Consider the following 22,721-nt stretch of genomic DNA (forward strand, 5'->3'; position numbering starts at 1 on the left):
TTTTATTGTCAGTGGGGGTTCCTCATCCATCACACCTTTGAGCCACAACGCATCTTGATGACTAGTGGAGTTGAATCTGTCGGTCATCTCTACCTCAATGAATAGCAGAGTTTCTGTGAATGGTGTGGAGTTGTCATGAATGTCAATGCCTTGAGGCATGTGTGTGGCTACAATTCAATCAATTGCATAAAAAGTTCAATCACAAGGTCTACACTGTAACAGAGGTGTTAACCGTGTAAAAATATATAGTCTTTGTGTTTCATATGCTCCTGCCTTGATTGAACGTGTAATGAGTAATTGCTGCTGGCCTTGTCATGAAGGGCTCCCTTGCAAAGAGACCTCGGTATCAATGGGACTTACTGCTTCAAAAAAAGCTTAAATAAAATGTTTTTTAAAAAGAAGCTTATTTGATGTGTCAATTAGTCTTATTTAATGGGTCAATTAGGTTCAATAAAACATTAAATTAATATTAATAGATTTCCTTTATTTAGGCTACAATTGACTGGATCAGGGCTAGTGTCTGTTTAACAGATAGTAGGCACTGTGCATTCTCTCCATTGCCCAACACATTGTCCTTGGGGAGGGGATAATTATCCAAGCTTTTGAGTCAATTGTGAAATGAGTATTGGCAAAATAATGGATGTTGTTTGTGACGATTGATGGCTCTGAAGCCCTTCTCGGACCGGGAATGGTGTACTTACCCAGTTCGTGAGGCAATTCATGGCAGAACACGGCAACAGATGTACTGATGCCACCGGTAATATTTGCACTGAAGGCAGCACCTGTCAAAGAAACAACATTCAACAACAAGAACATTGACACAGACTTAATTATGTTACAGAACAGTATAATACAGTCTAATCTTTATTAATTCAACCTTTACCTAGCCAGATAAGTAATTGACAACAAAATATTTTACTAAGTGGTGGCTTCCTGCTCACCTATGGCCAGGCCGTCGCTGAAGTTGTGCATGCCATCACCCATGATGACCATCCAGGCGATGCTGGCGATGCCCGCGTCTTTCATCTCCTGGTCCGAGTGGCAATTCCCACCGTGTGAGTGCCCATGCCCACCGCCGTGGTTGTGCCCGTGTTTCTTGGGCCGACGGCCGTTCTCCTTGGTAAGTGAGTCTGCAGGGGCCAGTGGCGTCTTATTGCTGGGCGAGTCAGGTGGCTGCAGCTCTGTAAGCTGGGTGTCATTGTGGCCGTTGTCGCAGGAGATGGCCGTGCTGTCCAGACCTTGAGGGGGGAAAAGGAGTAGAAAGCTGTTACTAAATGCCAAGTTCAGGATATACTGTATATGGCATGTCCTACAAAACACAAAGCTGGCAATACAGCAATGCATATATAAAAATAAAAAAACACACTCCTTGTACTTTTGTCATGCATAGTATTATCATCCTCCTACACACAAAATTCCAAGAAAAAACACATCTCACACAAATCTTCCATTTTAAGTGTGGTAACAATCCTACTCTTTTGTTAGTTAGAGTTCACTTTAGGACAGGACACCCTCTTACCCTCTGTGAGAGGCTTGAGGTGAAGCCACTCCGCGTCCGAGCGTCGATTCAGCTTGTGATCTGACAGCTTCCTGCCAATCTTGGCCTCCTCGCCCCTCTTCTTCCTGCGACAGAAGGTGCCCTGAAGGAAGAAAGAATAGACACATTAATAGAAAGACACAGACTTGTTTGCTAGCTCAAGTATAGCAATTCACCCACACTTAAGTGATAATTCCTGAGAAACTGGGTTACAAAACATACTAAAATAATTGACATATTTTCATTAAAAACGTTATTTTGATGAATTTATTCATACTATTTCATCCTTCCACAAGATATAGTCCCGACACAAATCTAGGGTTGCTACCCAAGCCAGCTGGTTGTTCGTTCTATCGGTTGCCAGAGACGTGACCCAGTCGTTCAGTTTTTTTGTTCTGCAGCCGGTGGTAACTTGTGGAATAGACAGGCTGGAATGCGGTTTTAACCAATCAGCGTCCAGGATTAGACCCACCAGAATAGAGAGTGGGAGGCCCTGGTGCACAACTGAGCAAGAGGACAAGTACATAGGTGTCTAGCTTGAGAAAGACGCCTCAAGTCCTCAACTGGCAGCTTCATTAAATAGTACCCGCAAAACACCAGTCTCAATGTCAACAGTGAAGAGGCGAATCAAGGATTTTCTCGTGAAAGAACGGTGTCCATCCCTCCAATGAAGTTTCAGACACTTCTATGCCAAGGCGCATTGAAGCTGTTCTGGTGGCCAAACGCCTGATTAAAGACACTATGTTGGTCTTTCCTTTATTTTGGCAGTTACCTGTACATGTACTACTACAGTGCCTTTAGAAGGTATTCACACCACCTTCTCCACATTTTGTTGTTACAAAGTGGGAATGAAATGGATTGTCATTTTTTGTCAACGATAGACACAAACTCTGTCAAAGAGGAAGAAAAAGTAACTTTTTGTAATTAATAGAAAAAAAGAAAAAAAAACTAATATATCTTGATTAGATATGTATTCAACCACCTGACACAATACATGTTAAAATCACCTTTGGCAGCGAGGACACAATATTAGCCCATAATTTTTTTTTTTTAATCTTCAAGCTCTGCTGCAATATGTAACTTTTTGGGCAACCGGGTCATAATGACATAAATGAGTTACAGATATGTCACTCAATGAAAGCAAGACTAAGAAGCGGTAGATCTGTTTAATGTACGCTATTACTACGTTTCCCGTGCTTAAGTTTGTTATTTGCGTCTTTTACTTTTGTGCACCAGCTTCAAATTGCTGAAAATACAATATTTCTGGTTATTGAAATATATTTCAAAGTGATTTAGATTGTACAATGATTCTCTACAATACAGTACTCTCTTGTTTTGTCACAAACTGAAAAGACAAACTATTAGAATTTTAACAACCAGGAAATGTTGGAGCGATTTCTGCATAAAAACTGCAATTAGGCCATTCGGGAACATTCAAGGTCGTCTTGGTAAGAAAATCCAATGTACAGTTGAAGTCGGAAGTTTACATACACCTGAGCCAAATACATTTGAACTCAGTTTCACAATACCTGACATTTAATCCTAGTAAAAATTCCCTGTCTTACGCCAGTTAGGATCACCACTTTATTGTAAGAATGTGAAATGTCAGAATAATAGTAGAGAGAATGATTTATTTCAGATTTGATTTATTTCAATCACATTCCCAGTGGGTCAGAAGTTTACATACACTCAATTAGTATTTGGTAGCATTGCCTTTAAAATTGTTTAACTTGGGTCAAACATTTTGGGTAGCCTTCCACAAGCTTCCCACAATAAGTTGAGTGAATTTTGACCTATTCCTCCTGACAGAGCTGGTGTATCTGAGTCAGGTTTGTAGGCCTCCTTGCTCGCACATTCTTTTTCAGTTCTGCCCACAAATTTTATATAGGATTGAGGTCAGGGCTTTGTGGTGGCCACTCCAATACCTTGACTTTGTTGTCCTTAAGCCATTTTGCCACAACTTTGGAAGTATGCTTGGGGTCATTGTCCATTTGGAAGAAGCATTTGCGACCAAGATTTAACTTCCCAACTGTTGTCTTGAGATGTTTCTTCAATATATCCAAATCATTTTCCTGCCTCATGATGCCATCTATTTTGTGAATTGCACCAGTCCCTCCTGCAGCAAAGCACCCCCACAACATGATGCTGCCACTCCCGTGCTTCACGGTTGGGATGTTGTTCTTCGGCTTGCAAGCCTCCCCCCATTTTCCTCCAAACATAATGATGGTCATTATGGCCAAACAGTTCTATTTTTGTTTCATCAGAGGACATTTCTCAAAAAAGTACGATCTTTGTAACCATGTGTAGTTGCAAACCAGTCTGTTTTTTTTTATGGCGGTTTTGGAGCAGTGGCTTCTTCCTTGCTGAGCTGCCTTTCAGGTTATGTCGATATAGGACTCATTTTACTGTGGATATAGATACTTTTGTACCGGTTTCCTCCAGCATCTTCACGAGGTCCTTTGCTGTTGTTCTGGGAATGATTTGCACTTTTCGCACCAAAGTACGTTCATCTCTAGGAGACAGAACGCGTCTCCTTCCTAAGCGGTATGATGGCTACGTGGTCCCATGGTGTTTATACTTGCGTACTATTGCTTGTACAGATGAACGTGGTACCTTCAGGCATTTGGAAATTGCTCCCAAGGATGAACCAGACATGGAGGTCTACAATTTTTTTTCCTGAGGTCATTGCTTATTTCTTTTGATTTTCCCATGACGTCAAGCAAAGAGGCATTGAGTTTGAAGGTAGGCCTTGAAATACATCCACAGGTATACCTCCAATTGACTCAAATTATGTCAATTAGTCTATCAGAAGCTTCTAAAGCCATGACACCATTTTCGGGAATTTTCCAAGCTGTTTAAAGGCACAGTCAACTTAGTGTATGTAAAGTTCTGACCCACTGAAATTGTGATACAGTGAATTATAATTGAAATAATCTGTCTAAACAATTGTTGGAAAAATTACTTGTGTCATGCAAAGTCTTAACCGACTTGCCAAAACTATAGTTTGTTAACAAGAAATTTGTGGAGTGGTGGAAAAACAAGTTTTAATGACTCCAACCTAAGTGCATGTAAACTTCCGACGTCAACTGTATGAGGTACATAGACAGGGTAGACATTTAAAAATCATGTTAAACAGTGAATCCATGCAACTTGTGACTTGTTAAGCACATTTCAGCGTTTCACTTTTTTATTAATTTGCAAACATTTCTAACAACATAATTACACTTTGACATTATGGGTTATTATGTGTAGATCAGTGATACAAAATCGAAATTGAATCAATTTTAAATTCAGACTAACAACAAAATGTGGAAAATGTCAAGGGGGGGTGTGAATACTTTAAGGCACTGTATTTCCTACAATCGACTCTTTCACGTCACAGTAATATAAGGTATGTCTTACTTTCCAGGTATTCTGAATACCAGTTAACAATAGTAAACACCAGAGGTGTGCACTCGAGTCACAAATATGGTGACTTGCAACTCGACTTGACACCAATGACTTGTGCCTTCACTTGGACTTGAGCCTTTTGACTTGATACCCTCCCCAAGCCCAAATAATAAAAATTACGCTTTAAAAGAAAAGAAGTGTGCAGTGCATAAACTCTTAATTTAACGGATTACAGTCTGAATCGGACAGCAGCCAATGAAATTGTGCCAGCTGAGAAAAAGTTGCGCGTGGCAGTGCAGAGGAACGTCGGTGGGTGAATTCAGATGGAACCCTTGGAAAGATGATACCCAAAATTATTATTTTCGGATATAAAGACTACACTGTAGTCATCAAAAAAACGGATTGCAACTTGCAAAACATGCGGTAAGAAGATTACAGACGGAGGCGCAACAACTTCGTTCGACATTTGAAGCTGCACAAAGAACAGAAGTCATGGCTAATATAGCCGACAGCTATATATAAAACTTCGCTAGTGTAGCATGTAGGCTAACGTAACGTTAAAATAATGAGCCTCCACACTGTCAGTCAGTGAGGGAATGTGATCATTGCACCCAAGATTGTGCTACAACTGGCCAGGCAGTTGGAAGCCTAAATCCTGCCTGATGTTACTGCTGTTCCTGAAACCATTGACATACGTTAGCCTACGTTAGCCTACTGTAACCACACACAGAGAGGGTGTGTGTGTGTGTTAAGGTTGGGCGATTGTGCACAAGCTTACATGGCTTTCTCATGGCTACCCATGTACTTCCATGGAAATATAAAGTTTATTTGGAAAGTAATAAATATATATTTTAAAAAGCATTCATGATTTGTGTAAATGTAATATACTAACTATTACTCTTGTTAAAAATATGAATTGTATTACATTTGGTGAAGAGCACATGATGACTTGTTTAGGACTCGAAACTTGACTTGGGACTTGAGTGCTAAGTAAAACAATGACTTGATCCCACCTCTGGTAAACACCTAGTTATGAAATTATTTCCATAGCATTCAATCAGGTATGGGTGCATGGCTCCTCCTTACCCCTGCGTCTTTGTAGTGTTTGAACATGCCGAGGCAGTGCTCAATGATGAAGAGGAAGTAGATTCCAGCCAGCGCTGTCAGGCCCTTCCAGACCCCGTCAAAGGCAGTGAGCATGTCCACCTCTTTAGTGTTGCTCTCGTTTCCCGACTCACCGTGGCTGTGGTCGTGCTCCCCTTGAGCCTGTGAGATGGGGAAAAAAACGAAATATTGGTTGCACTATTTTACAGTCTTGTTTCCACTGGTAATAGGAAATTGTGGTATGGTGTAGCCAGAGTACCAGTCTTTTTAGCTAACATTCCACTCCTTGCCTCTCCTGTCATTTGTCAAAGAGACTGACCTTTCTTCAATCTTCAAATATGAAAATGTTATCATTAATGACCGAGGAGATCAGAGGATTTGATCCTGATTCGATAACTTTTGTGATTGGAGTAAAGCTATGAGGGTTATGTTTGAACTAAATAAACATGTATTTTCTCCACAGATCACGTAAGCAAAGACTTTTATAACTAACCCAAGAGACCACATCCTGTCGTTTCCAATGGAAGAAAATGAATCAGTGGGCAGAACAATCGAGGTGGGCAGAGCCAAGCACAAGCTAGCACAATCCTATTGGCACATGCCTACTCCGTGAAGTACACATGTGCAATAACCAGGGGTTAAAATAAGGCAGTCCGCTACGGTGTCACGGCAAAAGAAAGTGGGGTACGGCGTAGCGGTAAAAACATGAGCCTATAACAATAATTAAAACAAAATGTCAAGAAAACTGTAGGCTATTACAGCACTTTTTTAAAATCATTATCGCATGTCAGAGGCATGAAAAATGTGCGAATGGACAACGCTCCAAAACGGTTTAAAATAAATCCATCTCGCGCCATCTTCTGACTGTTACCCAACTGTGGACTGGGCTTCCTCTCATCACCATATTCAGCGATGAGTGGAAATCCCAACCAGATGCTTCAGATTTATACATTCGGTGAAACATATAGCTCATTGTTCTGTGGCGTTTTTGTTGTTGTTGTCCAGACGAAAATCAGTCTGAAAAGTTGCTAGCTCATGTCCAATTTTTTTACCATGATGTCCTTCTGGACATACTGGAGAAGTAAATTGTTTTAGGACCTATTGAACCAGCATAGAGTTTGTCACCCGTGGTGAACATACTGCAACTGAAAAAAAATAAAAAAAATAATAATAAATAAAAAATGGTACAAGGTACTTACTGTTTGAGCCAAAGCCCATTTTAATTCACAGGAAATAAAGATAAAACACCAGGTTTAAAAACCTACGTGTTATTTTAGAGGAGGAACATTGGCAAGGTGTGGCCGTTTCTCTCTCAGGCTGATACAAAGAATCATCCATGCATTTAGTACAAGCAGGCTTGAGTACTGTAATGCTCTCCTGTCTTGTCTACCCAAAAAAAGCCATTAGTCAACTGCAAAACATAGAATAATGTAGCACGGGTAATGACCAAGGCCAGACTGACGACACATTACACTAGTTAAGGCCTCTGCTGAATTTTTCTAATAAATTATAATACATTAAGATTCTTCTATTGTTTTTAAATCAATCCATGATTGTGCACCAAAACATTTAATTGATGTACCCAGTAGGTCCTTCAGGTCCTCTGGCGGCCTGTTAACTGTCCCAAATCCTAGGAACAAGAGGCATGGAGAAGCAGCCTTTAGTTATTATGCCCCTAATCTCTGGAATATCCTGCCAGAGAACCAGATAGGTGCCGAAACTGTGGACATATTTAAAATCGATTTTAAAACGCATCTTTTTAGCTTTGCTTTAGGGCGCTTTACTCATTCAGTTTTGCTCCTTCTTTAGTGTTTTCTTATCACATGTTTTTTGTATAGTAAATATTTAAGCTTTTATTTTCATTGTTTTATCATGTGAAGCACATTGTGTTGCATTCCATGTCTGAAATGCACTGGAAGTATAAATAAAGCTTGATTTGATAAAATTCTCAAACTAAAGATATACCGCAATTCAAACCACAAAACATTGTAGCTTTGATTTTAAAATGTAACAACTTGCCTAGCTAACAGCTAAATTGTTGTTTTTGACTTTGTATAATTCTAATTTCGAAGCTGCACATGTTGTCATGGAAAATATTTATGTAATTTCCAAAAACCAATTAGCAACCCCACCGGACATCTAGCTGCATATTGAACATTGAGATTGCTGAACGTGGAATGTTGGCTAAAAAGGCTGGTACCCAGACTAGATACGGTGTACTTTACAAATTCAATGAATTTAACCATTTTAGCATAAAGTGCTGAAAACTTTTTTTCCTGTGTGTTTATTGCAACAATAATATCAATATTACACATCAATACAGAGACATTTGTGTATACAATGATAAAATCAAACACAAATTCAGTACATCTTTAGATGTGACAAGACATGATTTCTCATACTTTGAGGTTTGAGGGACTTATAAAATTGTAACAGTTAAATGAAAAAACTACATTTACATTTTTTTATATAATATTTGGCCAAGAGAATAATAATGTTAATAAAATAGTTATGATCGGCATTACAAGGATAATAAGCATAGTGCCATTTAGCAACAAACGTACTGTTTAGTACCAGTGTTCTTTAAAATAACAGATAGAAACTTTAGCAAATGCTTAGCTAGTAACTTTTGCCAACATTCTTTAATTTCATGGCCAGGATTCCTGAACTTGTTAACAGTATGAAATGTCAAGACAATTATTCCATCGCTACTAGGGGTGATGGATGATGAATTGATGACTGGATGATGAATTGATGACTGGCATGAAACTCAGAGGGGAGGAAGTCTGGTTGGAATAGTTTGCAGGGAGATCTGAATGCAGGTTTTGTGGAGAACGATTGTCTGGGATAATGCAAAAGGCAAATTCAACTAGAGCAGTCTGATATTACGCAGATAAATAAATAAAACATCTGAATAAGTCATGTGTGTGATAATTCACAAGGAGCTGTCAGGCTGAGGGCTGTGAGGGGAGTTGGCACTGTGTGTGTGGCACTATATTGGCACTCCACTGAGGGCACCAGTGGTAAGGGAACAGGATCTTATAGCGAATGAGTTGCTCTGGCGATGGCAGGGGTTTACAATGTTTAGAACTTTGCAGCTGAAAATGTCATGAAGTCAATACCTTATTTCTTATTCTGCAAGAAAACGAAATCATGTCTGCTCTACGCAATCCACTTTTATCTGAATGCTCTAACGTTGGGCCAGAATGTGGTTAGTGAGTGTGTGTGGATTGGGTGCCATGGCTACACGGGAACAGATGGCATGCGAGGTGGATGTGTGGGTGGTACAGGGCAGAGAAGTTGGCCTACTCCGTGTTCGAATTGCATATGGATCAAGGCCTAAAATTAAACACTCGCCACACACCAAATGCAGGTAGGTTTTGGCATTGGCGGGTAGTTACTCAGGGCTCTACAGTGCGGGCATTTTATAAAAATAGTCACAAGTCAAGTATGGGCACATGCGAGTTGTGATTTATAGAAAAATAAATGCTGCAGTATCAGTTTTCTAAGTATTTCTGCCATTCTGTTTCATTCATGTTAATGCACAATCTAATCCGAACGTTGTACCCCACCTCGCGCAGCAACACTGCCTGTCTGGGGGGCTGTACGCACTGAAATATTTGCTTTTAGAAGCAATGCACACAGCCAGGAGTTGGTCTAACTAGTAAAGTGAGACTTGTGTTTCTTGGATATTTACATTGTTTTGTCCACAAGTTTTGTTTTTAAATGTTTGAGTTTGCTTCCACTGAAGGCAAAGAGATGCCGTTGGCCTCTAGTCAGATTCTCACAGGCACACTAGTGATGTGCAGTTCGAAAACAATTCATTATGTTTGAACTACGATTTTTACTGACTCAAGAGTCATGATTTGTTTTTCATGAGTGACTTGTTCATTTTAGTCGTTCGTTTGATCTGCTAGTGCCGGCCGTAATGAGTCCTAAAGCAGGATTAATACACGTTCCTCCGGCTCAGCGACTCCAGAGACGTGCTCCGACCACCAACTGTCTGGCATATGTGTGGAGGAACTGACAATTGATTGCATGGTGCATTAATGAATGCCATTAATTGATTATTGATGCACTATTGTAAAGTGGCCGTTCCACTGGATGTCATAAGGTGAATGCACCAATTTGTAAGTCGCTCTGGATAAGAGCGTCTGCTAAATGACTTAAATGTAAATGTAAATTATTGAATGTTATGCTGGAAACAGCTTTGTAGAACCAAAACATACACAGCTCAACAAACTCAAACGAAACATTTGGAGTGCTGCAGTTCGCAAACAACATTGTGCTCATCACCCTCACGGCAGTCAAGGAATGCATTTCGCCAAGAGTTTCTCAAAATCTAGTCCAGTTGCGGCCACAACTAGTCTAGACCTTGTAATAAACACTCTTATATGTTTGTATGCCCAGCAATACACGCATGTAAAAATGTGCTTTAAACAATGTACAAGTTTCAGTCACAAATGACAGCTCCAATGAGCCACCTATGGTGAACGACATGTGAACCAGAGGCTTAAGAATCATGACTTTGAGAGTTCAGTTCATCGATGCCCAGTAGAGGGTCCTGAATGCTCTGGGCATGATTGACTCAAATTAACGAAATTAGTTATTATGACTGAACGAGTCGAAAAGATCAGTCAGCAAAAAGAGCCGAAATTCCCACCAGTAAGGCACACTGAAGACTCAAGTGGCCCCGTTACCACAGTAACCTTAAAAGGTCAGCAGAATCTGTGATATTTGGTTAAAAGACTCGGTTAAAAGACTTGGTTAATATTACATTAAACTGAGAAATATACCACATTACTTCTTACTAGTAATACATATCTTGTTTTAGAAACGTTACTAAGCATGCTCATCCATTTTATTTTAAGTTTTTTAGTGTAACGCAAAACAAATATTTTGGTTGGTAAAAAAAATCTGAGTGGCTGGTAGATGTATTAATCTACATGCCAGTGTCTGGTAGGCATTCAAGTTTTAGGTCCTGACATTGACTCTTGGGGTGCCCCATGTCTCTTAGGGTTAATGTTAATATCTTTATTTTTTGGGGGCCCGCATAGATATTTCCATTCTTGTTGTGGGGGAGCCCAGCTCCCCTCTTCCAAGTATAGCTTTAATTCACGTGGGGCAGCAGGTGAATCATCAATCTGACATCCTGTAAAAAGTCTTCCTATTGGGGAAATTCAACTTAAAGGCCCAGTGCAGTCAAAATGAAGCGTTTCCTGTATATTATAACATATTGTACAGCTGATGAAACAAACACTGTAGAAGTATAAAAAAGTTAAAATCAGTGTTATTTCCTCATAGTTGCTGGTTGAAAATACAATCTACACAGGACCTAATCAGCAGGTTTGCATGGTTGGAATTTCAGCTTTCCAAGGTGAAATCACCATGCGGTAAATTGGTAGATAGACCAATAACAAGAGAGATCCAAACCTCTCTGCTAGTAACAGCTAGTTTTCAGTTTCCCCTCCCCAGTCCCAGAAAGTCATAGTAAAAATGCTAAAAAGCTATTTTTGCCCATTTAAATGGAATCTATTACAGTAAGGTGCCTTTTTCCACATTGTTACATTGCAGCCTTATGGATAAATGGATAAAACATATATTTTTTCTTCTCATCAATCCATACACAATACCCCTTAATGACAAAGCAAAAAATGCACCAACCCAAACAAGTCTCTGAACTTGTTGGTGGATGTGTGTAGATTGGATGCCATGGTGGTGTCATGACGTTGCCTGTCTGGGTACATCAAGCCCCATCCCCCTCTCCCTCTCCCTGCCACTCCCTGCCTCCCCCTTTCCTCCAACCCATGCTGTGGCCAGAGAGACGTCGTAAATTCCTGAGAATCTCCTCATGGACACACAGTATAGCAGAGGGTAAAACTTTCATAGAGAACAAAGGGATTTCTTCCACCTCACAGAACATGAGGTACGAACAAATTTCATGTTCCGGAAAAAGTATAAAAGATCGGTGAAGATTCCAGCTATTAACAGTATCATACTCCGTTTGTCACAACTTGGGAAACTCATGGGAGACTGTGTGGCTACATTACCATACCGCTGTTTATATAATAGCCTCAGATATACAACAATTAGATGTAAACCTCATAAGATGAATGAGTGAGTATGATACTGTTTGTATAATTGTGTAATATGATTTTGGACTGTTTAATGAAGAAAAATCCAATCCCTTTTGATTTGAACTAAATCCGAGGACCCGCCCCTGAGCCCAGTTGGGTCAGACATCCTGGGACAGCCCTTTCTGCAATCCTAATAAAAACCCAACTCTGAGAAATTATCACTAGACCATGTTTTTCTCCATTAGGAGAGGAACGAAGGTTGTGTACCATTGCTGAATCTTTAACCATACCACGTGGTTAAACTCTTAGACTATACCGACAGAATAAGAACAAGTCTTTGATATTGATTACTAGTCTGCAGCTAGGAATTCGGTATCATTGAACGCGAAGAACGACAACCGCCGAAACATCCACTTGATAACGAAACGAATGAAAGTTCAGAGTGACAATCTCCTCTAACCAAGACAGAGAGAGAAAGACGAAACTCTCCAACAGAAACTAACTTTTCTCCAGCGATCAAGACGACACACTGAGCGTAAATATATATATATTGATTGCAATTGTTCCCGAATGAGTGAGCGTTCATGTGTAAAGGATTAGCATGTCAATTGTTATAATTATGAACTCTGTAGTGACTTCTTAGTCGACCCCCAATTTTCCTTTTGTCTAACAAGCCGCCATGCCGGTTCAGCCCACTAGGGCATATTTCTCCTATCATTTCATGTAACCATTTTAAATTTGTTTGTTTGTTAACGCATTTCTGTGAATTACTTAGTTAGTAATAAATAAATGATTTAAGACAATTGATGTATGGATGACTCAGTGAAGACTGGGTTCGTGCAGATAACCAACAATTTACGACGTTTGGAATGAGACTAACGTGAGGTAAAATAAATAAATCATTAATCAGAAGACTATTGATCAGATATGAAAATATCTGAAAGGTTATATTGGGAAATTATAACTTTGTAATCTGAACACTTTCCCTGGTGCCCCAACTTCCTAGTTAATTAGTTACGTTATTATATCGTTGATCGCGTAATAACTAATTACAGAGAATCTTTGATAAAAACAAAGTCTTCAATTTAACTTCTTATGGCTGCAGGGGGCGTATTGACTAACTTGGAAAAAGGTGCCCATTTCAAACGGCCTCGTACTCAATTCTTGCTCGTACAATATGCATATTATTATTACTATTGGATAGAAAACACTAGTTTCTAAAACCGTTTGAATTATTTCTCTGAGTGAAACAGAACTCCTTCTGCAGCCCACTTCCTGACAGGAAGTGAGTTTCTGAAATCGGAGGTCTCTGTTCAAGGGCTTGCCTATAAATGGGCATGATACGTATTGATATACATACACATCATACACCTTCCCCTAGATGTCAAGAGGAAGTGAGAGAAGAAATGAATGGATTATCTTGCTCTGAAGTGGAATAAATCCTCTTGGAATGACTGGTCCGCCATTTTCTGTATTTTCGAAAGCGCGAAGTTGAACCTGGAATCGCCTTCTGGAAAGCCGTCGTTATAGGCGAATACTATCTCCGGCTTTGATTTTATTTGATACATGTTACAATATCATCGTAAAGTATGTTTTTTCAATATAGTTTTATTAGATTATTGAAATTTATTCGGGACGTTAGGCGTGTTGCGTTGTCTGCTTTTGTTCAGGATGGAGAGCTTAGCACCACTTGGCCAGTGTGCTTGCTAATTCAAGAGGGAAAGAGGTCGTTCTAAACCCAAACAAAGACGGTTCTGGACAAAGGACCCCTTGTACAACATTCTGATGGAATATCAGCAAAAGTAGGACCCATTTTGGGATGATATTTCATATATCTGTCGAACTGTGCTATCGCTACCGATTACCTGGAATCAATGCTGTTGTGTGTTAGCTATTGTAGTAAGCTAATATAACGCTATATTGTGTTTTCGCTGTAAAACACTTAAAAAAAATCGGAAATATTGGCTGTATTCACAAGATCTTTGTCTTTCATTTGCTATACACCATATATTTTTCAGAAATGTTTTTGATGAGTATTTAGGTATTTGACGTTGGTGTCTGTAATTACTCTGGTTGCTTCGGTGCTATATCTGACGGTAGCTGTGATGGTAGCATCAATGTAAAACTGATTTATACCTCAAATATGCACATTTTTCGAACAAAACATAGATTTATTGTGTAACATGTTATAGGACTGTCATCTGATGAAGTTGTTTCTAGGTTAGTTTGGTTGGATCTTGGTTAGTTAGGTTGGCTTTGTGCATGCTACCTGTGCTGTGAAAAATGTCTGTCCTTTTTTGTATTTGGTGGTGAGCTAACATAAATATACGTGGTGTTTTCGCTGTAAAACATTTTAAAAATCGGACATGTTGGCTGGATTCACAAGATGTTTATCTTTCAAATGCTGTATTGGACTTGTTAATGTGTGAAAGTTAAATATTTCTCAAAAATACATTTTGAATTTCGCGCCCTGCACTTGAAGTGGCTGTTGTCATATTGTGCCCGGTGTCGGGCTTGCAGCCTGAAGAAGTTAATGACAGTAAAGACACGACAGTGGCTATCTGAGAAACTAAGGTGTCACAGGGTCAGTGGAACCGGAAAGTACTCACATGTGGCAGCAGGTGGAGCAGGGCGTCTCCGCTGAGCGTGCCCACAGCCAGGGCAACCAGGAAGGTGAGCAGGAACTTGAAGCAGCCCTGGTTGAGGATGGGCACCAGTATTACGCCCAGTAGGGACAGCAGGCTGATAATGGTGATGGAGACAAAGCCCCACATCCAGACCCACACTACACACAAACATAGAAAGGGGGTGGGGGTGAGAGAGACAAAGATGGCGAGAGTGAAGAAAGAGAAAGACAGAAAGAGTCATACCACAACTCGTAAGGGAAGGAGCATTATGCATCAACCGCCAAAAATATTGAAGGGGGAGTGACACCATAGTCAGAAACATGTCCCCCTGCAGAGAAAAATGTCTACCGTCCACAAGCTGTTGTCATTCATAGGCTTACTTTCTTGAGTGAGATTTTGTAACAATCACTTCCATCGCTGTTGAAAGCGATAGCTACACACAGAGCTACGTTGGTAGATGTCATTATGAGTTCATTTTGTCCTTGCTCCTTGAACATTTATTCAAAACAGAGGCCCAGAATTAAAACAGAAACATAATGTATCAAAAGGTCATAAAAGTATATGGTCATGACAGGATCAGTTTGACAGTCATAGTTGGGGCCAGGGCTCTAGAAAACTGAGAAACTAAAGAACAATTTAGATGTTTAATGTAGTGTGAAATTCAATGTCACAAACGTGTGCCGCAGTCGCTAGACTGATACTAGCTTCTGCCGCCAGCATTCAGATCTGGCAGGTGTCGAAGACTGAAAATGCAGGCTCATCATCCAGACAATTGATGTCAAGGGTGGACATCGACAGTCCTTTCTTGCCAAGTCAAAATTAATTGGTGTTCGATGAATATGTTGTGAAGATTGCGTAGCCTGTTTTGGAGGTGGCCTGACTAATAACGGTTGGTTTGTTCAGGTTATTATACATGTAACCCTAAATAACCATAAAATTCTGTTGACAATAACTACACTCCAACTGCAAGTTAAGGAGTGGGAGAAACACCTTCAAGCCCCAAAAGAAAATGTATACCGTTGTTTTCCAGTTATTTTTATAGGGCAGGGTAATCATGTTACTTTTAGTGGGCCTGAATGCGACATGTGACTCCTTACGCTTCACAGGGATCACAAACGCTCTCACGGGATCAAATAAGTACAGCCTTTGGAAAGGTTTGAATACTGAATACTTTTTTCCTTCTCTCGGGGTGGTCACTGGTCTCTCGACTGGATAGGTTAAACCAAGTGTTCATGGACCTGTTCACCCCTAGTCGTTTCAGAGGTGTATTCCAAAGTAGCGTCAGCAAATATTATACATTAACAAAAAATAACCTAGGAGGAGTGAGCGGTCTTAACGCTAAAATCAAATAGATCAAACAACGATAGTCCAAATTTATACAAATAAGAATGAATAAAACACCTAGTCAAGCATCTTTTCATCTGCCTAGTCTCAGGTGGTTAATGAAAAAAGTGATCCCTGATCATTCTGTAGTTGTCTGAATAGTGAATCAAGCGGTTGCTGTCGCTTTGCCCAAATGGAGGATTAAAAATCATTACAAATCTCCAAATGCTGCAAGTCCTTTTGGAAACAGGAGGCAGGCGTTCCTCACAGGAGGGGGGGGGGGGGGATGCTAATGACAGAGACAGTGCACGACAAAGTTCTAATTACACAGATAATAGATGTTAGTTTTGGGAGCATGCCTGTTAAGCTCGGCTTTAGGATAACAAAAATAAAAAAAGTATTTGAAGACCGCAACAGGGACAGCGTCATAAAATTGTATTAGCTGTCAACTCCTCCTCCAATGAGCTTTGAGAGTGGGGTGAGGTATTGAGGAATCAAGGCTATTAGTTTTCAGACAGATATTGTCATGTTCATGATCTCCTAACAGGGAGATGATTTTTAATTGCCCATGAGCCTTCCTATTGGGAAAATTCAACTTAAAAAGGCCCAGTGCAGTCAAAATTAAGCTTGAAAACTGTTTTAAAACATTGTACAGCTGACGAAAACGAACATCGTAAAAAAGTATTAAAAAGTTCATCAGTATTATTTCCTCATAGTTGCTGGTTGAAAATACAATCTACACATGACCTAATCAGCAGGTTTGCATGGTGAGAATTTCAGCTTTCCAAGGTGAAATCACCATGCGGTAAGTTGGTTGATAGACCAATAACAAAAGAGGGATCCAAACCTCTGCTAATAACACATCAGCGCTCTGGAGCAGTTTATCAAGGATCTCTGTACTTTGCTCTGTTCATCTTTGCCTCGATCCTGACTAGTCTCCCGGTCACTGCCGCTGAAAAACATCCCCACAGCGTGATGCTGCTACCACCATGCTTCACCATAGGGATGGTGCCAGGTTTCCTCCAGACGTGACGCTTGGCATTCTGGCCAAAGACTTCAATCTTGGTTTCATTAGACCAGAGAATCTTGTTTCTCATGGTCTGATAGTACTTTAGGTGCCTTTTGGCAAACTCCAAGCGGGCTGTCATGTGCCTTTTACTGAAGAGTGGCTTCTGTCTGGCCACTACCATAAAAAGGCCTGATTGGTGTAGTGCTGCAGAGATGGTTGTCCTTCTGGAAGGTTCTCCAATTTCCACAGAGGAACTCTGGAGCTCTGTCAGAGTGACCACCGGGTTCTTGGTCACCTCCATGATCAAGGTCCTTCTCCCCCAATTGCTCAGTTTGGCCGGGCGGCCAGCTCTAGGAGGAGTCTTTATTGTTCCAAACTTCTACCATTTAAGAATGATGGAGGACACTGTTCTTGGGGACCATCAATGCTGAATAGATGTTTTGGTACCCTTCCCCAGATCTGTTGACACAATCCTGTCTCGGAGCTCTACGGACAATTCCGTCGACCTCATGGCTTGGTTTTTGCTTTGACATGCACTGTCAACTGTGGGAACATATAGGAAAGGTGTGCGCTTTTCAAAATCATGTCCAATCATTGAATTTACCACACGTGGACTCCAAACAAGTTGTAGAAACATCAAGGATGATCACTGGAAACAGGATGCACCTGAGGTCAATTTTGAGTCTCTTGAGTATTCACTTATGCAAATAAAGTATTTCTATTTTTCAAATGTGCAAAAATTTATAAAAACCTGTTTTTGCTTCGTCATTATGGGGTATTGTGTGTAGATTGAGGAACATTAATTAAATGCACTGTAATTGTTGCAAAGAAATTCTTTGATATAGATATAAATACAAATACAGCTGCATTGGGCCCTTAAACGGTCCAAAACATGTAAATGTTATGTAAATGTTATGTCTACTGAATTAAACTCCAGAAGTAGGGAAACCGGTAAATAACGTGTGGATTCATAGGGGACCAAATGAATGATTGACATGGCTCTATTAAAGTGGCTAAGGATGTTACATTGGGATTTGTATGAAAACATCTTGTTTATGTGAGTCAAGGTTAGTGTCCTCTCTCTGGCTTAATCCCTTTTAATGGCCATCACGGGAGCTTCAATGGTGTGAGTTTAGCACCACTGACATTCCAAAGGGCATTAAAAAAACGACCTCTACCCTCCCCTCTGCAGGGAGGGGGGGGGGGGGGGCTTAGGACTGGAACAACATTGTCCACACACCCTTGTTGCAGGAAACATCCTATAACATGCTGCAGTTGTGGGCCACACCCCTCAGGTTATCCCGAGTTAAATTGAAAATGTTTACCAAAGTTGGTCGCCAACTCCTCTATCCTGCTTTGTGACACACCCTTCAGGTGTTGATGCCCATGAAGCGAATATGCCACAAAAGGTGGCTAACCTTTGAGCCAGGTAAACTGTCGCACTCAGATAGTCCTTGAAATCTCGTAGCTCCCAGTTGGTGAAGATGACATGAATGCATTTTAGTGCTTCTGAAGTTGGAACAACTTCAACCAATGAGATTTTAGGTATATGGCTAAGCAAGCTAATGTTGCGGCTGTTAACTTGGTTATGGTGACAATGTGTCAATAATGCATATGTTTTATATAAATCTGTTGGTGAAACCCAGTTTTTCACTTTAGTGAGATTTTGCCAACCATTATTATTAGAAGATTCTGCATCAGGATTTGTTGTGTAGCTGCTTCATATTCCGCATTCACACCAGTTGCTTGGCCTTTTAAATTAAATAGTGTCAGAGAGGAAGACGTGAAGCAAGAGCTGACTCCTGTCCAAAATCTGAAAGTGGGGAGTGTTGAATTTGGTCAACATAAAATGTAATTGCTAAATGAGATGAGGCCTATTTGATCTAATAGAAGTTAAGAAATGCTTTAAAAATCAGTTGTTACAAATGTACTGGTATACAGTGCATTCGGAAAGTATTCAGACTAGAGGTCGACCGATTAAATCGGAATGGACGATTAATTAGGGCCGATTTCAAGTTTTCATAACAATCGGAAATCGGTATTTTTGTACACCGATTTGGGCACCGTTTTAAAATTATTTTTTACACCTTTATTTAACTAGGCAAGTCAGTTAAGAACACATTCTTATTTTCAATGATGGCCTAAGAACGGTGGGTGAACTGCCTTGTTCAGGGGCAGAACGACAGATTTTTACCTTGTCAGCTCGGGGATTCAATCTTGCAACCTTACAGTTAACTAGTCCAACGCTCTAACCACCTGCTTTACATTGTACTCCACGAGGAGCCTGCCTGTTACGCGAATGCAGTAAGAAGCCAAGGTAAGTTGCTAGCTAGCATTAAACTTCTCATAAAAAAACTACACATGGTTGATGATATTACTAGTTTATCTAGAGTGTCCTGCGTAGTATATAATCGATGCGGTGCTCATTCGCGAAACAGGACCGTCGGTGCTACAACGTGTACCTAACCATAAAAATCAATGCCTTTCTTAAAATCAATACACAGAAGTATATTTTTAAACCTGCATATTTAGCTAAAAGAAACAGGTTAGCAGGCAATATTAACCAGGTGAAATTGTGTCACTTCTCTTGCGTTCATTGCACGCAGAGTCAGGGTATATTCAACAGTTTGGGCCGCCTGGCTCGTTGAACTAATTTGCAGAATTTTACGTAATTATGACATAACATTGAAGGTTGTGCAATGTAACAGGAATATTTAGACTTAAGGATGCCACCCGTTAGATAAAATAAGGAACGGTTCCGTATTTCACTGAAAGAATAAACGTTTTGTTTTCGAGATGATAGTTTTCGGATTCGACAGGCTCGTAAGCATTCATTCAAACAGCACTTTCGTGCGTTTTGCCAGCAGCTCGTCGCGGTGCTTCAAGCATTGCATATCAACTCCCGAGATTAGGACGGTGTAACCGATGTGAAATGGCTAGCTAGTTGGCGGGGTGCGCGCTAATAGCTTTTCAAACGTCACTCGCTATGAGACTTGGAGTAGCTGTTCCCCTTGCTCTGCATGGGTAACGATGCTTCGAGGGTGGCTGTTGTCGATGTGTTCTTGGTTCGAGCCCAGGTAGGAGCGGAGAGGGACCGAAGCTATACTGTTACACTGGCAATACTAAAGTGCCTATAAGAAAATCCAATAGTCAAAGGTATATGAAATAGAAATCGTAGAGAGAAATAGTCCTATAATATGGATATCAGAAATAGAGGAAGGCTAGTACTAAAAACAAAAAATAACTACTGTAAAATAGATTGTGTTCGTAAAACGTACATACAGTTGAAGTCGGAAGTTTACATACACCTTAGCCAAATACATTTGAACTCAGTTTCACAATTCCTGACATTTAATCCTAGTAAAAATTCCCTGTCTTAGATCAGTTAGGATCACCACTTTATTGTAAGAATGTATTTTTTCCCCCCAGCTTTTATTTATTTCAACACATTCCCAGTGGGTCAGAAGTTTACATGCACTCAATTAGAATTTGGCAGCATTGCCTTTAAATTGTTTAACTTGGGTCAAACGTTTTGGGTAGCTTTCCAAAAGCTTCCCACAATAAGTTAGGTGAATTTTGGCCTATTCCTCCTGACAGAGCTGGTGTATCTGAGTCAGGTTTGTAGGCCTCCTTGCTGCCGCACACCTTTTCAGTTCTGCCCACACATTTTCTATAGGATTGATGTCAGGGCTTTGCGATGGCCACTCCAATACCTTGACTTTGTTGTCCTTAAGCCATTTTGCCACAAATTTAGAAGTATGCTTGGGATCATTGTCCATTTGGAAGAAGCATTTGCGACCAAGATTTAACTTCCCAACTGTTGTCTTGAGATGTTTCTTCAATATATCCAAATCATTTTCCTGCCTCATGATACCATCTATTTTGTGAATTGCACCAGTCCCTCCTGCAGCAAAGCACCCCCACAACATGATGCTGCCACTCCCGTGCTTCACGGTTGGGATGTTGTTCTTCGGCTTGCAAGCCTCCCCCCATTTTCCTCCAAACATAATGATGGTCATTATGGCCAAACAGTTCTATTTTTGTATCAGAGGACATTTCTCAAAAAAGTACGATCTTTGTAACCATGTGTAGTTGCAAACCAGTCTGTTTTTTTTAATGGCGGTTTTGGAGCAGTGGCTTCTTCCTTGCTGAGCTGCCTTTCAGGTTATGTCGATATAGGACTCGTTTTACTTTGGATATAGATACTGTTGTACCTGTTTCCTCCAGCATCTTCACAAGGTCCTTGTGCTGTTTTGGGATTGATTTGCACTTTTCGCAACAAAGTACGTTCATCTCTAGGAGACAGAACGGGTCTCCTTCCTGAGCGGTATGACAGCTGCGCGGTCCCGTGGTGTTTATACTTGCGTACTTTCGTTTGTACAGATGAACGTGGTACCTTCAGGCGTTTGGAAATTGCTCCCAAGGATGAACCAGACTTGTGGAGGTCTACAAATCTTTCACTGAGGTCTTGGCTTATTTCTTTTGATTTTCCCATGATGTCAAGCACAGATACACCTCCAATTGACTCAAATGATGTCAATTAGCCAAACAGAAGCTTCTAAAGCCATGACAATTTTCAACAATTTTCCAAGCTGTTCCTTTTCTCAATACAGGGGGTGCTGTTTCCACTTTGGAAAATATCGTCTCCAAATTAAACTGCCTCATACTCAATTCTTGCTCGTACAATATGCATATTATTATTACTATTGGATAGAAAACAATCTCTAGTTTCTAAAACCGTTTGAATTATGTCTGTGGGTGAACCAGAACTCTTTCTACAGCAAAAATCATGACAGGACATGCGAAGGTCTGAAAACTAGGCTCTGATCTCGGATCAGTTTAAAACTCTGTGTGTGCCCTATGGATCGAAATGAACCCGCCTTCCCCTGGATGTCAGTAACCAATGAGAAGTGGAATGGTGTTTCTACGTATTTGTCAGAGCTTATAAAAGAGCAAGGAACGAGGTGCGCTCCCTTTTCGACTTCCGCCATTACGCAACGCAAGACCCCAGGATAGCATTTTGAAACGCTCAGTTATCGGCCTTAGATATGGATTTGGACATGTGTGTGCCAGGTAGCTACTGTTAGCTGCTAGTTCCGAAGTTGAAGTGGACGTTTTACAACAAAGCAACGATTCTTTTGGACAAAAGGACACCTTGCCCAAGATTCTGATGGAAGCTCGTCCAAAAGTAAGAACTATTTATGATTTTATTCCGTATTTATGTGGAAAAATGTAAACACATTTTTCGGCCAATATTGCGGCACTAGTCTGGCTGTAACGCACACTGTATGCCTAGTAAGGTTAATTTTAAAAATCTAAATCAGCGGTTGCATTAATAACCAATGCATCTTTCATTAGCTGTCCAACCTGTATTTTTTTAGTCAATCTAATCGATAAATAATCGTAAACTTAGGTGCCCTTCCAAGATGGCGCCGGCCAGAATGCATGCCATGTTTTGACTGATTACATAGCATAACCACAATTTGTGATGCTAAATATGCACATTTTCGAACAAACTCTATATGCATTGTGGAATATGATGTTACAGGACTGTCATCTGAAGAATTCTGAGAAGGTTAGTGAAAAAATTAATATATTTTGGTGGTGATAACGTTATCGCGCTTTTTGCCTCGAATCAATGCTGGGGTGATGTT

At 40.4% G+C, this 22,721-nt stretch overlaps 1 protein-coding gene across 2 annotated transcripts in view; it reads right to left on the bottom strand.

The window, feature by feature from the left end:
* Positions 1 to 22,721, bottom strand: part of slc39a10 (solute carrier family 39 member 10) — a 72,242-nt gene that overhangs the window by 12,012 nt on the left and 37,509 nt on the right. For both annotated transcript variants that reach the window (XM_071340127.1, XM_071340128.1), the window contains 5 exons: positions 14,718 to 14,893; positions 6,014 to 6,193; positions 1,520 to 1,640; positions 942 to 1,238; positions 702 to 782 (listed from right to left, as the gene is read on the bottom strand). In XM_071340127.1, coding sequence (XP_071196228.1) covers positions 702 to 782; positions 942 to 1,238; positions 1,520 to 1,640; positions 6,014 to 6,193; positions 14,718 to 14,893 — 855 coding nt within the window. The remainder of the gene's footprint in view (positions 1 to 701; positions 783 to 941; positions 1,239 to 1,519; positions 1,641 to 6,013; positions 6,194 to 14,717; positions 14,894 to 22,721) is intronic.

Source organism: Salvelinus alpinus, chromosome 14, assembly GCF_045679555.1.
Source record: "Salvelinus alpinus chromosome 14, SLU_Salpinus.1, whole genome shotgun sequence".
NCBI classification, from domain to species: domain Eukaryota; kingdom Metazoa; phylum Chordata; class Actinopteri; order Salmoniformes; family Salmonidae; genus Salvelinus; species Salvelinus alpinus.